The 16,129-nt window shown below is 42.5% G+C and overlaps 1 protein-coding gene across 3 annotated transcripts in view; it reads right to left on the reverse strand.

The window, feature by feature from the left end:
- Nucleotides 1-257: 257 nt before the first annotated feature.
- LOC138263029 (phospholipid-transporting ATPase ID-like) overlaps nucleotides 258-16,129 on the reverse strand; it is a 490,165-nt gene continuing 474,293 nt past the window's right edge. For all 3 annotated transcript variants that reach the window (XM_069212438.1, XM_069212444.1, XM_069212431.1), the window contains 4 exons: nucleotides 13,103-13,348; nucleotides 11,368-11,506; nucleotides 8,646-8,776; nucleotides 258-2,134 (listed from right to left, as the gene is read on the reverse strand). In XM_069212438.1, the coding sequence (XP_069068539.1) occupies nucleotides 1,913-2,134; nucleotides 8,646-8,776; nucleotides 11,368-11,506; nucleotides 13,103-13,348 (738 nt within the window). In that variant the 3' untranslated portion in view covers nucleotides 258-1,912. The remainder of the gene's footprint in view (nucleotides 2,135-8,645; nucleotides 8,777-11,367; nucleotides 11,507-13,102; nucleotides 13,349-16,129) is intronic.

Here is a 16,129-nt window from a genome sequence, read left to right on the forward strand (position 1 = left end):
ATCCTGAAAAACGTATATGGTTCTAACTCCCAAGGATAAATTCTAAAAACTCTTGGAACAAAGAAAAGAATTTACGATTGAGGCACTGTAAGTGGAGTTAAATTTGCAATGCTTTAGTGAAGTGCTTTGATAAATAAGGAGGTGTACAAGGGGTTTACAAATCAGAATTTCACAGTCTGGTCAAGTAGGTCTGATCTGGATCTTCATCTTTAGGCTCATTGTAGGCATTACGTTTTAGAACAAGTCAATAAATGAACTCTAGTTGTTTTGCATTTATTGCACAGTTTGCAAATTTAAAATTAAAGTCATTGTTGATATTAAAATATTTTTAAAACATTTATTTGAAAATAGATCCATTTTGTTTCCAACACAGATGCCCAGCCAAATGTTCTAAAACTTATATCACTTTCATACAGTACCAAAGAATGGGTTCCCTGGGTCACCGGCTTGGGATGGGGATTCGCATCACCTTTTCAGCTGTTTGACTACAGGACAATCTATGCAGTGTAGGCTTTGAGCCAGTGATACCTGACTGCATCTTTTACAAGAGCCGTCTTGGAACTTTGTAGACTATCGATGTTAGTCTAGATGTTTTCTCTACAACACACCCGAGTCCAACAAAGCAGGTTCATTCCCGGAGCTGCATTCCATTAGCACAGGACAAGGTGACAGAGACGAAGCACAGAGGATGCAGTAGTTTGCTTTCCAAAAATGCCATCTTCATTTTGCATCCTGTTCCACCAAATCTTGCGCGTATCACAAACAGAAGCACCTTATGAAGCATTCTACCACAACAGTTGCATCGTAGGATGGACATGATAATATATTAGAGAACTTTACAGTGCAATAAAATATTCTAGCTCTAATACAATCATGGTCCTTAACTTGTGATGTAGACTTTAGTTGCTCTGTCATTAATTCATATTTGTGTTGGTTTATTGCAAACGTTGGCAGTGGACCCCAAAATAGAGTCAAGCATTCCCAATAATTTCTCAGTTGGTCATTTCCTGTTGGATTTTTCTACACTGAAGTGAGTAGTTATGCTTTTGGTGGTGGACGGATTGAGAGTATATCTAAGGCTTTCATATTGACGAATACCACATCCTTATAAGTGGTCACTTGGAGGGCTAAATGTAGTGCATTGAATTAATCTTCACACCATCATCCTCTGCCTTGATGACGGACAGCAGGCAGCCTTCAGACTCTTTCAGCGGAGATAGCCTTAGCCCACAATTGCAAATCCCAGGGTTCTTCCTCATGCACAGCCTGTCGCGAAGTCCATGTTTGCGTCTGCAGTAAGTGAACCCATTATGTGGACAGTTTATGGAGAACACGAGCATCTTGTGGAGATTGCCAAGATACAGATCATCGTAAACAGAAGGGAGTAGCATGGCACAGACCAATGCAGGGTTAGGAGACAGTGACAGAAATTAAAGGAGGGGATAACAACTGTAAACATCAACACAATTTCTTTGGTGGCATCTTCAATGCTTCAAGGCACACATTAGGTTGCATATGCTGCTTTATAAACAAGGCTATTCATTTGAGCAGTAAATTAGCAGATTTGTAATTTAGTCTTGAAGTATAAAATGCTACTGATGACTAGCAGAGGCTGAGGCTGATTGGCCGCTGTCCCTGACGGGCAACGTTTGCACACAGTGATTTGTACGTCAAAGTCTGGGCTGTTCATTGTCCTTCTACTGGCCATAGCATACAAACTCAAGAATATGGCGAGGATGGAATATCATGTAGCGCATGTGACATCATTTGGGAGAGGGGCTGTTTTTCGAGTGAAGTTCATCCATGGCACCTGTGAAAGCTTAGAACAAAGCTGGTCTTGCAGTCCATGTACATGTAGCTCACAGAGAACATTGCCGTACTTGACCCACTCTTGCTGGGGCCTCTCCAAATTCTACTCCACTTTTGTATGCCTGCTTCTCTCATTTGGTGAAAATTTGCCTGTTGTTGAGAACGGGGACCGTGGGTGAAAGCTTCTTCCGGACATGATGAGGTCACCGTATCCTTGCTGATGTGAGAAGGCATAGCCAGAGCGGCGGGAGCTTGTACGACGGAGGCGCACCCTGCGCGGAGGAGGTGGTGGCCTTTTCTTCTCTTCGCGGATCTTCTTCTGGACCTGAGGGGAAATATGGCAGAGATTACCAGCGAAGCATTGACATGCAAGGCAGGTCAGTTCTGTTTTCAATTTATCAAGCTTCAGTAGGAGTGTGAGTCAATTTGTCTAATTGTATTCTTCAGTGAATTAGCAAGTAGTTTTCTAGATTTGCCTATTCATTGAAGAATTGTCTCACCTTCTCCTAATGTGAAGATAAAAGCAGAGCCATTTCTCAACATCACATGACAATTTATTAACCTTTTTTATTGCGTTTGAACATAATGTAAAATTAGAAAAAGTGTTTTTGTGTATGAAGTACATACCATTGGTACTACTAGCACAACGTGTTGTGGCCCAGATCTACTAAGATTGTGTGTTGTGGTTGCATCATTTTGTTGGTGTAGCCTCTACACAAAATCAATTTTCGAATTTACTAAATCATGCAAAGTCCAATTTTCATGGCTTTCCATGACCTTGTTAAAAAAATATGTAACACTTCCAGGTTCGTGAATTTCCCATCCTCTTGCAGGCTGACAGGCCAGGAGGAAATTAGCACATAACATTATGTGTACACCTGGGCCAAATCCAAGATGCAGTTTGATTGACTGAACCTCAGCAGCTGATTGGCTACTGTTCATTCCTTTATAACACCTGGATTTGGGAGAATGAAATAGGCCTGAAACTTGCCATGTTATCTGGAACAGCCTGCAGTTTTTTTTAAAGAATAATGTAACGTAGTCTGATTACAGCACAGATTTTAACACCGCTTAAATCAATGAAGCGTTTAGGACTTGGCACAGTGCAAATAATGACCAGAGCATGACCTGCTATGAATTAAACTTAGCTGCAGGAAGCAACTAGAACATGCATTTTTCTGTTACACAAACTGCATTAATGTAAACATTGCATTGTATTATTATTTTAATTAGTAGTAGTATTAGAGTTATTAGTATTCTCAGTGCTATTGATGATATATTCTGTAAAATATACTATGCTGTATTAGAGTTTATTGCTCTGTTCCTCGAACTCTGCTTTTGTAAATACAGAGCAAAGGCTGCAGTTGCTAGAGGAGTGTCTGTAAATACAGTGTAAAGATGTCTTATTTCAATGTACAGGAATGGTGTGCGGGTACCACGAGCTCCTGGAGGAATAGTATTTTGACTACTGGGTGGTCTCCATACTCTCATAAAAGAGAAAAACAAAAAAATATGTATCATGCTTCAGTTAATTTCAGCCACTGCGGCTCTACATTGAGGATCTGGCAATGTGCACATCAGTCTTCTCCAGTGGAAACATCCAGCCTGAACCGCTGCACCAAAGCCCCCCAGAAGGAACCCCAAGCAACCCCAGGATGGTTTCACTCTTATTGGGCCTCATCAGTGAAACAATCATTAGAAAACTTAAACTGACCGATTTGTTTTGCCAACGCTTTTTGTTGCACTGCATCAGCATTAAAAAAAAGATTAAAGGAAAATGTCCAGAGGTGAATGAATGAATGAATGAATGATGACGTAAAGGCATTTTGTGTCTAAGGGTGGCGCAGATGTTGCTTTTTTTTTTTAATTTCTGGCCAAAGATGGTGGACGCCATCTAGATTGGTAAATAAACAAATACAGTTTTGGATTTGCGGAAGTGCTTTTTGTACTGTGGAGCAGCCGGGCAGCAAATGGCAGCTGTCAAGCACATCACAAATAAATCAATTTAAAAAGCATATATATATGCAAAGGACCGTTAGGGCTTGGGGAAGTAATGGATGAGCGAGAGGGGGCAATGGAAGAGCTTGAGGTTGGGCCTGGGGGAGGCTACAAAAAATAATATTGTAAAAGTAAACCAGGGAGGTGTGTGGAATGCAGTTGTCAAGTTTCGTGTAAAGATGAGGATGTAACCAGAAGCACGAGGGGGGCGGATGTTTGAGGGGAAGCAGCACATGTTGGAGTGAGCTAGACAACACATGCACTCTGGTGGAGGGCTGAAAGAAAAAAGAAGTAGTCCCCTTAATGTGAGCCGTGGAAGAACACGTCATCCAATGAAAAAGGTAGTAAAGAGGCTGCACTACAGGGGAGGGATAAACACAACAAGAGTAAGGCGGGCCTTTGAAAAATAACCACCCATGGCAATAGTCCCAACCAATCGTATGCAGTGGGGGAGCTGTAAGCCTGCTGCATGTTTCTGCATGATCCACAAGAGGTAGTGCTAAAACCTGTATGGCAGGTGAGACCTAAAAAGGGCATTTTTCTTGGACTTTTTTCTGTATTTTGAAATCACCTTACAGTTGCGCCCTTTCTCGTGTTGTGGAAACATCCGTCTTGTGACTCTATGTGGGTTCCACTGCAGAATCAGCCTTAAAATTATATTATTTGATAGAATATCCTCATGTGTTGCTTTGATTTGTACTCAAGAGTATGAAATGACCAAGGGCCAGATGTAGGAAGATTCCAAATTGCGACTTGCAATTTGCGAGTCCCTGCGACTCGCAAATTGCAAGTCGCAATTTGGAATGCAGAAAGGTGTCTCAGACACCTTCTGCAACTCGCAATGGGGTCGCAAAGACCCACCTCATTAATATTAATGAGGTGGGCCGCAATTTGCGAGCCCATTGCGAGTAGGGGCACTCACGGGGATGGTGGCCTGCTGGAGACAGCAGACCACCATGTCCGTGACTGCTTTTTAATAAAGCAGTTTTTTTTTTCAAAGTGCAACCCATTTTCCTTAAAGGAAAACGAGCTGCACTTTGAAAAAAAAAAACGAAACCTTTAGTTTCGGTATTTTTCAGGGCAGGTAAACTGCCTGCTCTCAAAAATTATTATTTTTTCCAGACACAAAGGGGAAGGGGTCCCATGGGGACCCCTTCCCGTTTGCGCCTGGGTTACCATCCACTTCAAGTGGATGGTAACTGAGCTTTCAAAATGCATAGCATTGCGACTCGCAAATAGGAAGGGAACACCCCTTCCTATTTGCGAGTCAGAAATGCATTGTGCGAGTGGGTTCCGACTCGCAAAATGCATTTCAACATAGCAAAGACGCATTTGCGACTCGCAAACGACGATTTTCGCTGTTTGCGAGTCGCAAAGTCTTTGCTACATCTGGCCCCAAGACGCACAGTGATTCGCGATTACTTAATGTTTGCCTTCTCCTCCTTTCATTGGCTACAAAGTTAAACGCTTCATGTGAGCAGAAGAGTCAGACATTCTGCAAACATAAGTTGTTTCTGGGTGTTTTAGTGTCTTTAAATGTTTAAATTTGTCTCTGTTTTTAAATACCAATGGCACCATCTATTTCATATCGTGGATGTTTACTTCTAGAGTCTGATATTTAATTAACTGTTTTTGAGATTCCTTATTTAATGCATTTTTTTGTTTTGTATAGCATGGTCCAGTCTTAGTCAGCGGCGGAGTGCTATACACTGTGGATCTAGTCCATGCAGCCAGTGACATCAAAACCTGGACCGATCCACTAACAGCTGAAGGCAAAACCCAGATAGCTATCGAGCACTTTGAACGAAAATTGAGAGACAGTGGCAGGAGCAGACGCAGGAATGTTGGGGGATTATACGAAGGACCGATGGGAGGCAACTCATGCTTTCTGAGACCCTGGCAGAACAGACTTGAGTTCTTTTCTGACAGCCAGGGCTAAGAGTTGGATCTGCAACTGTACTGATAACACCTCCATCTTGTTGTCAATGTGTCACAAGGAGTGGCAGATTACCTGGTTCTGAGTTTTGGATTTACATCATAAAGGTGAATTTGCTTCTCTGATTAACTATCCCTGTAGATATTTTCACTGCTAAATCTCAATAGTCAGGGTTGGCATAGATCACGGTGAATGTTGGACAAAATCATTTTATTTATGTTGCGGTCTCATGCACATCAGAGTTTTTTAAGATAAACGTTGTGCTCCTGTTTTTATGCTCCAGAGATTAGCATGTGTCTGCTAGCATTTCATTTAGGTATAAATCTTCTAGACACCATGAGTGATTATTTGTTGATATTTATAGAGGATGCTTTCAGGGTCAACATTCATCAGTAAGTCTTCTGATTAGGTCTGAGAGATAAATTAATTTTTCGAGGTCGCTGATTGCTACTGAAGAGGAGGGAGCGCATCATTTCTGAGCCTGCAGTCGGGGGAGGTTAAAAAGAATCGCCAAATTGTTTGTCTGATTATGATAGGAGGGGTTGGGGAAGGAATAGGTTGTCATATGAACAGAATTGACTAAGGCGAGGCAGATTTTGCGCCCTCGCTACAAACCTTCCAGGATGGTGAGGTGGCTACAATTCCTACTGTGTCGGCTACCATGGATGGAACGTTGTAGCACAATATCGACAGTCTATATATTACTAGGAAACATTTTACTTGTGTAGAAGGTAACAGATTCTGCATGGAAGGCACCTTTTCTTCCCAAATGATTCCCAAATGATGCCCACTTCAAATTGCTGTAGACTGCTGCCAGTTCTTCTCCGGTACTCAGGTCGCTTTTCTTACATGATCTTTTTTTTTAATGTTATATGTTTTATTTGCATAAAATTGTATTACAGAAACAAAACGTTTAAAAGGCTTCCTATAAATAAGATAATAAAGAGTTTTCCTCAATGTATTAATTTGTGAACCAGAATTACTGATGGGACCTAGGGGGCATGCCAGGGTGGCATTGCCCTTCTGCCACGCAACGGTGGCAAGAGTGACGCAACTCCTAAGTGAGATTTATCAAGCCACACAAGGCCCCCTTGCGTGGCTTGATAAGTCTAGAGTAATGCAATGCAGCACAAATTGCTGCATTGCATTAGTCTGCCCTGGGAAGGCGTTCCATGGGTGAAGCGTTGGTGTTCCCACGCACCCACCCATGGATTTTGGCACATTCCTAGATTTACCATCATTGGTAAATCTGGGAATGCGTCAAAATGCCACGCCTCCCCAGGTGAGGGGTAAAGACGAGAAATTTCTCCTTGTTACTTCCACACATAGAAAGAGGAAAATGCCTCCCAGGATTGTTTTTGTCCAGGAAGGGGCACAACACCTCCCTGCACAAAAACAATCCTGCTTATAACAGACACCCTTGCACCATTGTTCAAGGACGCCTGCGTTGGCACGAGGCAGCAAACTGTACACCAGGGCTGGGAAAAGACAGGAATGCGTCGTATTATGTTAAATACAGTGTATTCTTGCCCTTTCCCTATCATGCAACGCAGCAAGGTGACTTGGTGCGCTGGTGATTTTTTCATAGATATAGCCCCTAATTCCTAATTAAGAAATCAAGTAATTAGCTAAATCCTAATGAATCTTAGCACCTGCGTAGCTAGTATTTGGGTGATCAATTTGCCGTCGTACCATTAATTTCACTATGTTATGGAACTCAGATTTGTGGAGTGCTTCCAGCAAAGAAAGGTTCTAATGACAGTGAGAGCAGAGTAACCACATTTGCTAGAAGAATCGTAGGATCAGACTTCACTCCATTTCACTTTTCATAAGGTGCTCTGCTAGGATGTTCCACACCAATGAAGCCTGAACAGAGAAGACTCTGCCTCCTTTTCAGGTCTTCAACAGCAGCATAAGTGGCCTACTCGAGAGGTCCCTTAGGACACCAGCATTCACTCTCTAGAGGCGTGCAACGAAATACATAGAGAGGCATAGATATAGACTCCTACAGTTGGGAAGAGGGAACATATTAAAGCAGAGGCCGCCCAAGAACAAAGAGAATTAGAGAGTAGAAGAACTACAAGCTAGGTCCAATTTATGTTCAAGAATGAAACTGCAGATAGCTCAACAGCGATAATCGACCATGCATTGCCCATTGCTGCATACCACGTGAAGCGCATTTACTTACATTCACTAACTCTATTAGGGTGTGTCTTGGAAAATCTCACTGGAAGACATATCCAATACAGATTTAGCACTTGCTGCATTGAGGTTCGGGTGTGAGGGGGTGATGCCAAGGCACACGAAAGACCGCATGATGAAAACTCTTGCACACCATGATACTGATGTTAAGAAGGTCTACTTGTTAGAAGTGGACTCACTCTAAGAACTGAGCTAGGTTACCACTTCTTACACTAATGTGGCAATTTCACAGAAGGAGAAATGAAATTACACACAGATATCCCTATATGCTCCATTCTACACAAAAAATTCTCTCTGACATGACAAAACCATGCTTTACCTTCAGAGATAGCCGTAGATTGTGGGTGTCCAACTTTGGGCCACATGGCCTGAGCCGTACGAGGTGTTTAGTGTTTCCACATGCAAAGATTTTTAATGGGACTGCTTGTGCAATCTGTGTGTATCCTGAAAATGTGGCATTTACCTGCCTTCAAGAGCCAACATTCATTATAACTTCTGCAATTTCTCAATAACATATCTCAACCCACAAAATATCTTCACCCTCACAATGTGCTCCTGCCATTACCGTTTAAGTATCTGAAAATGTTCATGTCTTGCTATCCGAATATTCTTGCTGTCTCTGGGTTTTCAAGCAGGTGTGCCTGGTTTTTGCAGCTGGCGCCACACCAAAACATTGAAATTTATAAAGCCAGCCCCTTACCGTGTCACTGAAGGTCGGCTTAAGTTGAATTTTAAGGAACCGATATGCTAGCACCGGCAGAACACAAAGGATGGTGGTGAGGAAAATCGTCAACCAGACGCTGGGCTGACTTAAAGAATTACGAGCAGTGCCTGAAAAACAAGAGTGCAATAAATGGTAAGATATTCCCTTTTACATGATTGTATTTTATGACAGCCTACCAGGACACCCTTTAACTTTAATATCTGGGTGGTGGCTTGGTAGGATGCACATTTGTCTTGATATCATTGGATATTGACCTAGTAGGAAACACCTTTGCCTTGATATCATTGGATAATGGCCTAGTCGAAACACCTTTGCCTTGATATCATTGGATAATGACCTAGTAGGAAACACCTTTGTCTTGATATCATTGGATAATGACCTAGTAGGAAACACCTTTGCCTTGATATCATTGGATTGTGGCCTAATAGGAAGCAACTCAGCTTTGGCATCATTGGAATGTGGCCTGATGAGACAGACCTTTGCCTTGTCCTCATCAGATACCTTTGCCTTGACATCAGTGGCTGTGGCCTGGTGATTAAGGAACTGAATGAGGTTAGGCGCACAAGAACTCTTCATACAGATAGATAACATTTTTGGCTTGATCCTAAAATTCCTGTAAGTGGAGCCTACCGTAGTGTAAGTTTGCTTTACTCAGGGAATGATGCCCTGTGACCAGTGAAGAACAGTCCAAACAAGATAGTAGATCATTAGTGTCCCATAGCCTCAGTAATATTAACAGATTAGGTTCCCAGTTTTTAGTAATGACTCACTGGGGGGGTCCCCGGATTCCAATAATGATTCAGTGGGCTCCATGGGTTCCAAGTATTGATAAAGGGCTGGTCCACAGAACTCCAAGGTTTTGGAACCACTTCAATCATACACCAAACAAAACTGTTTTATACACCATTCCTTAGTCCACCATATTATACCATGCTAAATATAGTGCATATGGCACCCCACAGTACCACCCTATACCGTATGATATCATATTAGAAAACGTTTTCTGACAAGTGAATTGATGCTTATGTAGGTGTGATGTGCCTCTGAGATGGTGTGGGGGTGGAAGGTGTCTGAGTTGGTATGCCTGAGGAGGGAGGCGCTGCGGTATGGTAACTGACAGGGGGCAGCCGTGGTACAGGCTCCAACCGTGGTGTTATTGACAATGCACGCATCAGCGCTGTTGCTTGAATACCTGCAGGCAAATTGATATTCGAGCACATGCAAGGGAACAAGTGTGTGTGTGTGTGTGTGTGTGTGTGTGTGTGTGTGTGATGTGTTCTGAAGTAGTTTATGGAGTAGAGTATGTGATGTTGTTTAGGAGAACCTGCCAAACAGGACTGTCCTGCTGTTCAGTGGTCTGGCACAGTGCCCCAAAAGGTAAAGGGCCGCAGGTTTTGAACTTATTATCTGGAGGTCCTAGGAGAAGGTAGGTCTCCTCTGCAGTACAGAACACTTACTGGGTTTACATCTTGGAATTGGGATGAAAATGAACAGGAGCCATTGAAATGCTGATTCTGAAGATACCAAGCAAAGCAGTAACTAGGGGATGCTTGATGTTCACCACAACTAAGGGTTCCAACACAAGACCGGTGAACCCCATAATTCCAGGTTGTGGAAGCTACCTTAGACCTCACGTACTGTTAGGATATATTCTTGGCTGCCCACTGGGAAGTACAGGATTGAAATAAACCTGTGAGGGCTGAAGAAGGTGAGTTCTCCCACAAGGGCTTGCTACACCTGGTTTCCCTCATTTGCTTGCTTGTCATTCACATGCAGCTGTTAGGCCCAGGACAGATGTAGAGATGAGTATTGGTTTCCTGGGATTCTATTTCAGAGACTGGGGTCTTCAGATTGCCAATGAAACAGACAGATGTATAAGGCAATATGCATAATAGTAACCAGAGAATGCCAACATCGAATTGACTATAAGTTGTTATTCATTTGTGAAATTAATTCCTGGTCCCAAAGAAGAAGATGCAGGTGTACTACAAAACTGATTGAAAGAACTATGGGTGATTTTACATGCGCACTGATATAGGCACTCAACTGTGGCTGAACTGATTGATGAATTCAGGCAAGTTAGCTTCACCTGTGCCGGTCAGTGCTAAGGATATAAATTATCTTCCCCACTCACTTCACTGGATAGTGAGAGTCAAAATCAATGGGGAAGTCCAAACACCCTCATTCATGGCCCACAAAAAAAAGAAACCTGTTAATAGCATCATCGAGCATCATACGAAGGATGCCCTCCAGACTCACAAACAAGTCCAGTGGTAGAGTTAGAATTAAGGGATGTAACACAAATACAGAACTCAGTGGTCCCTTGTGGAACAGAGGAATCCCTCCAGAATAAATTCAATAGAATAATGCATTGAATGGAAGATGATAGTTTTATAGGTGGTACTGGACAGAAATTAGGGCCTGATTTAGATCATGGCGGAGGGGAATACTCCATCACAAACATGAAGGATATCCCGTCCGCCGTATTACTATCCCATTATATCCCATGGAGATTGCAATACGGTGGACGGGATATCCGTCACGGTTGTGACGGAGTATTCCCTCCGCCAATATCTAAATTAGGCCCTTAATCAGGGAATGGCGGTGTAAAGATCACGGCTTCTGCATCAAGCATCCGCTTCCAAGACCCTGGGAGGAATAGGGAAGCTAACAACAAGTGCATCTGTCGGATACTAACCGAGGAAGGGGAACGATGAGGTGAAGATGAGGTACATGCCATCGCTGTACATCGTGAAGGTGATTGCGAAGTAAACAGCCATGCTGCCCCAGATGAAGAACTGGTTCACGGCCGTCCAATATGAGGTGTCCAAACCGATCTAGAGGAAGAGAAGAACAGATGAGGAATTGTGCTGCACACAAGCATTATCACCCCTTACAAAACAGAAATCTCAGAGAGGAGAAACAAGTATGAGGTGTGGAGAATTCAACACTCCTTCTGCTCATAGAAACCTTAAAACTGTGTGGGCCAAACAAAGGCAGAAGTGGCAGAACATGATCTTATAAGAATCTGTTTTATGAGTTTCACAGGATCCTGAGCTGTGTGTGAAAAGCTTTTAAAATCTTCATCCTAAATGTTATGCTTTTTAGTGTCTGCAGTGGACGGTGCCTACTGAAGACACGACTATTGCCATCTCTTCTTTCTGCACCATTATTTAGAAATCTAGATGCCTTTGGCTACGATACAGTGCTAAGAGAAAAGTAATGTAAAACTGTGATGTCATCAGAAATGCCAGGCACACAAAATGGTGGACCCCAAAAACATGCATTTATTAAATTTCAATGATAAAAGGCCAACTACAACTTGGAAAATACATTAATCAAAAGTTATTTACAATGTTTACATGGTTTTCTTGTTATTCATTCTTATCAAACCCCTAATTGGGTCCCATAGGTCTGGGCAAAAGAGCTGAAAACAGGTACAAACAGTATTTGTGTCTCTAAGAAACTGAGGCTATTCTAAGAAAAGTGCAAATAGTGATCAATGCTTTGTTTGAATAGACTCAATTATTTAGCACATCGCTTTTAAACGTGTGGGAAAACACACCAGATATCCAGCGCATGTATTAGTTGCTCTTGTGTTTTTTTTCACCTGTTAGTACAACATCAGTCCAAGTGTCCCAGTTAGTGGCATAACATCTTCCAATATGTGAGGTGTCCTACTTGAAATGGCATTATGAAGTTATCAAACATGAAAGCTACATGTACAACACTTGGGGGCAGATTTACAAAGAATTCACGCAATACTGTGAAGGAAGGCAAATTGTTGCGCTGCGTTGCGTGAATGGAAGAGAACTGAATGGTACCATATTAAAAAAGATATGGCTCTCTTCACTCTTTCGTAACCCTAGCACACTTGTGGCTGCCTAAAGCCTATGCAGGGACCTTTGCACCATGCTGCAAGGATGCCTGCATTACAAATGTGATTGTTTTTGTGCAGGAAGTGAAACCTTCCAGCACAAAAATAATTCAAACTGGTATTTTAAAGATATTTCTCTGTGTTGTGCCTCTATGTGGTAGGCGTACCAAGTTCACGCAATTCCAGCTTTATAAAACTTAATGTTGAATTGTGTGAAAAGTATGGGTGGATGCACGGGAACGCCCATGCTCCACCCATGGAACACTTACCCCTAAGAAATGCAACGCAATGCAGCGCAAGCCGCTGTGTTGCGTTACATTAATTTACAAAACCACACACAGTCATGCAAATCAAGCCTTGTGTGGTTCTGTAAATCCCAAATAAGCCTGTACATTGCCCACTTTGCCTTGCGTGATGCAAGAGGAATGCAAAGGCTTAGTAAATATGGGTCTTGATGTGTTTTTGTCTTCACAGCAACCAGAGACCAATTATTCTTGCAGAGCTGTGGTGCAGGCAGACCTACACCTGTGTGATACGCAGACAAGTCATACAGTACCTGAACAGACACCACCAGCAACAAGCACGTCTGGGCCACCAAAGCGAAGGACTGGTAGTCTGAGATGGCCTTTCCATCATCCCGCACAGTGTTGTACATGGCGCCGAATGGGATGAAGAAGAGGATGAGGGAGTTGTAGATCCCAAGGAACATGCACTTGACAAACTCTATTTTGTTGAAGTAAATATTCTTCTGTCCGGGTTCGTAAAGCTGTGGGTACTCCATGCTCCAGCGGTCATCCACATCCTGGGGGTCATAGTAACACAGGATGAGAGTCAAGAAGGGTAGGGCATGGGAGGAAAGATGGTACACGCGATGACGTCAAGCCATAGCATGCAGTAGTGTGTACTTTAGAAACTACAAAAAGTAGTTTTTCCAAGCGTCTACTATCAAACAATACCAGACAAAACAAAACTTCATTAAAGGGACACTGTCTGCTCTTGTGTTCACCAAGTTTTACCTCAGATGGTTTTCTGCCATGCGTAGTGCAAGCTGTTTATGTTCAGTGAGGTCATGCACTTGCTTTAAATCATAGGTTGAGTCCTAGCTTGTTGAATAAGTCTTTTAACCTTCTGGGGTTTATGATTCACACCAGCGGGTAGTGCACGCCATTGTGAGTGCTACATTAATACATGATATTAGGTGTCCAAACCAATGACATGCCAAGGCCTTGTTCTCAGTCTGAGTGTTGTTCTTGTAACAGTAATGGGGTCCCATCACATCAAAGGAAAACAAGGTTCCATATCTAGATCTGTGCTACATTTGCCCACCAGGGACGATTCAAACTAGGCCTTTAGATTAACCACGGACTAAGTAAAGTTTTAAAAGCATTGTACACAAAGACACCGCTTTGGATATCCTTAAAATCTGGCAGAGGTTCCTCCATTATGGACCAAAGTTGGAGGCCCCTGGACTGTAAGAGTAGATGCTCTATTGACTAATACAAAATAAAATATTTTATGGGAAGAAGTGATATTTTTTAGTGATTTGTGCCTCCCTGTTAATTGCTAAAGACGTGTGCAACCCCATCATAACAGAACCATTACCAGGTAAGTGCAGGAAAGATCTCTCAGAGAGAGAGGTAGGCTTTTAGAAAAATGTAAAGGATGGCCAAAGCTGCCCATCATGTGACCTTATGTTACAGGCAGATTTTACAGTCAAGTCCTGATAGCAGCTTAGTTAAGGCATTATTTACAAGAAATTGCTCAAGAAAGGCCAGATGCTTAAGGCACAGACTCAAGAAACAGTCTCAACCAGGAAGGAACCTAAGGTCTGCTGACGCATACACAAGTTGCATTCGGCATGGCTGCCACCACCATGCCACTGCAACCACCATGTCACTGCAACCACCATGTCACTGCAACCACCATGCCACTGCAACCACCATGTCACTGTATCGGTGAGTTATTGTGGCTGATTCTAGCATTGCCTAGATCTGGCTCCTTTCTCGACATAAAAAAAACAGCAAGTTCCCTTCCCTCAGATCTCATGGCTCTTTCTTTGCTCCTAACACAAAGATATTTTCTATCACCCAGTTACTGATCTAATTGGGAGTCATGCTGCTGCATCACGGAGGCTGTAATTGTCTAGGAGGTATGTTTGAGGATTAGCAGGGATTAATTACTAACATATTATTTATTTTCTCTTAGATAAATCGTAGGGATGTTATCCAAAATTCAATACCCAAGGGATAAACCTTGATAAAATGATCTAATATACGAATACCTGATATCACAAGACATTAAAAGCTATTATACACCCTCTATATCACATCCATTATATCACATGGCAACAATATCACATCCACTACATCGACCCAAACTCTACATTGCAAGGTAAGTCCAGCTAAGAAGATATGGAGGTAATAATGTAGCCTTAGAGCCCGCAGTAGCAGGCTATACCAGCCATTAAAGGCCATATCCAGCATTAAAGGCCGAAGGCGAGGGCCTTCAGCAAGGGAGTGGGTCTTTGATTTCCGGTATAGGCCAGCTACGAAGGGCTATAAGGCTATTAGAACATTCTGACACTAGAGGGCAGAATGTTTTAATAAATAAAACAAAGGCCTCACAGAGCCCGAGGGGGGTGAAATTCCCTCGGCTCCCTGAGGCCTTTGCTCACAGCTGTTGCTTTGAACAAAGAAGATTGGAATGTTGATGCTCCAGGCTTTTACCAGCCACTAAAAGCCCTGAGCACTCCATTGTCTGCAATGAAGCCTCCAACATTCCAATGTTCTAATAGCAATTATATACTTGCTTTGCTGATGCAGTGGAAGGCAATGCAGTGTGTATGATATTATTGTAGGTCAATATTATCAACCTCGATTTAGTGTCGTATTTATAAAGCATCCATAGGTTTCGGGCAGCACACGCGTGTTAAATATGACCACGTCCAAGGATATCTCTCCTGGGTCCTCTAGTGGTCAAGCTACTTGTGCAAAAATAAACTCCTTGCCTACAGCTGTACATGAAGGAATCTTATGAAACAGCTATGGAAATTACTATCTTCGATGCTTTGTGAAAATATATATGCAAGCAGCTGCTTTTTAATGGACCCCTTGCCTCTGAGTGAAGTAGGGGAATATTATAGTTGACGCACACATGATTTTCATAACATAAGGGGCCGAAGGAGCATCTGATTATGTGTTATCTGACAGCAAAGTTGGCAAAAACATATTTTTAAATTAGTAAAAGGGAGTAACAGTGTCTCTTTAAGTATTCCAAGTCTCTTTTAAGTACCAGGCATGCATTCCACACACACCCTTTCCATGCAACGGGCTTGAGCATCCTGTCTAAAGCTATCATGGGGTAACCCATGTTACTTACTGGGAGCGTGTCGTTTCCATCTCCGCTGGTCGTGTTAGTGAACAAAGGATAGAAACAAACATGGATTGTCATAGTAGATCCCACATATTCTCTACTGCACATGGCACTGGGACACCGAGAATTAGAGTCAACAGATTCAACATTTACATTACAAAGTGTACGATAAGCTTCAATGACAAACCACACCCATTTCAGTACAGGACTA

Source organism: Pleurodeles waltl, chromosome 1_1, assembly GCF_031143425.1.
Source record: "Pleurodeles waltl isolate 20211129_DDA chromosome 1_1, aPleWal1.hap1.20221129, whole genome shotgun sequence".
Taxonomy (NCBI): Eukaryota; Metazoa; Chordata; class Amphibia; order Caudata; family Salamandridae; genus Pleurodeles; species Pleurodeles waltl.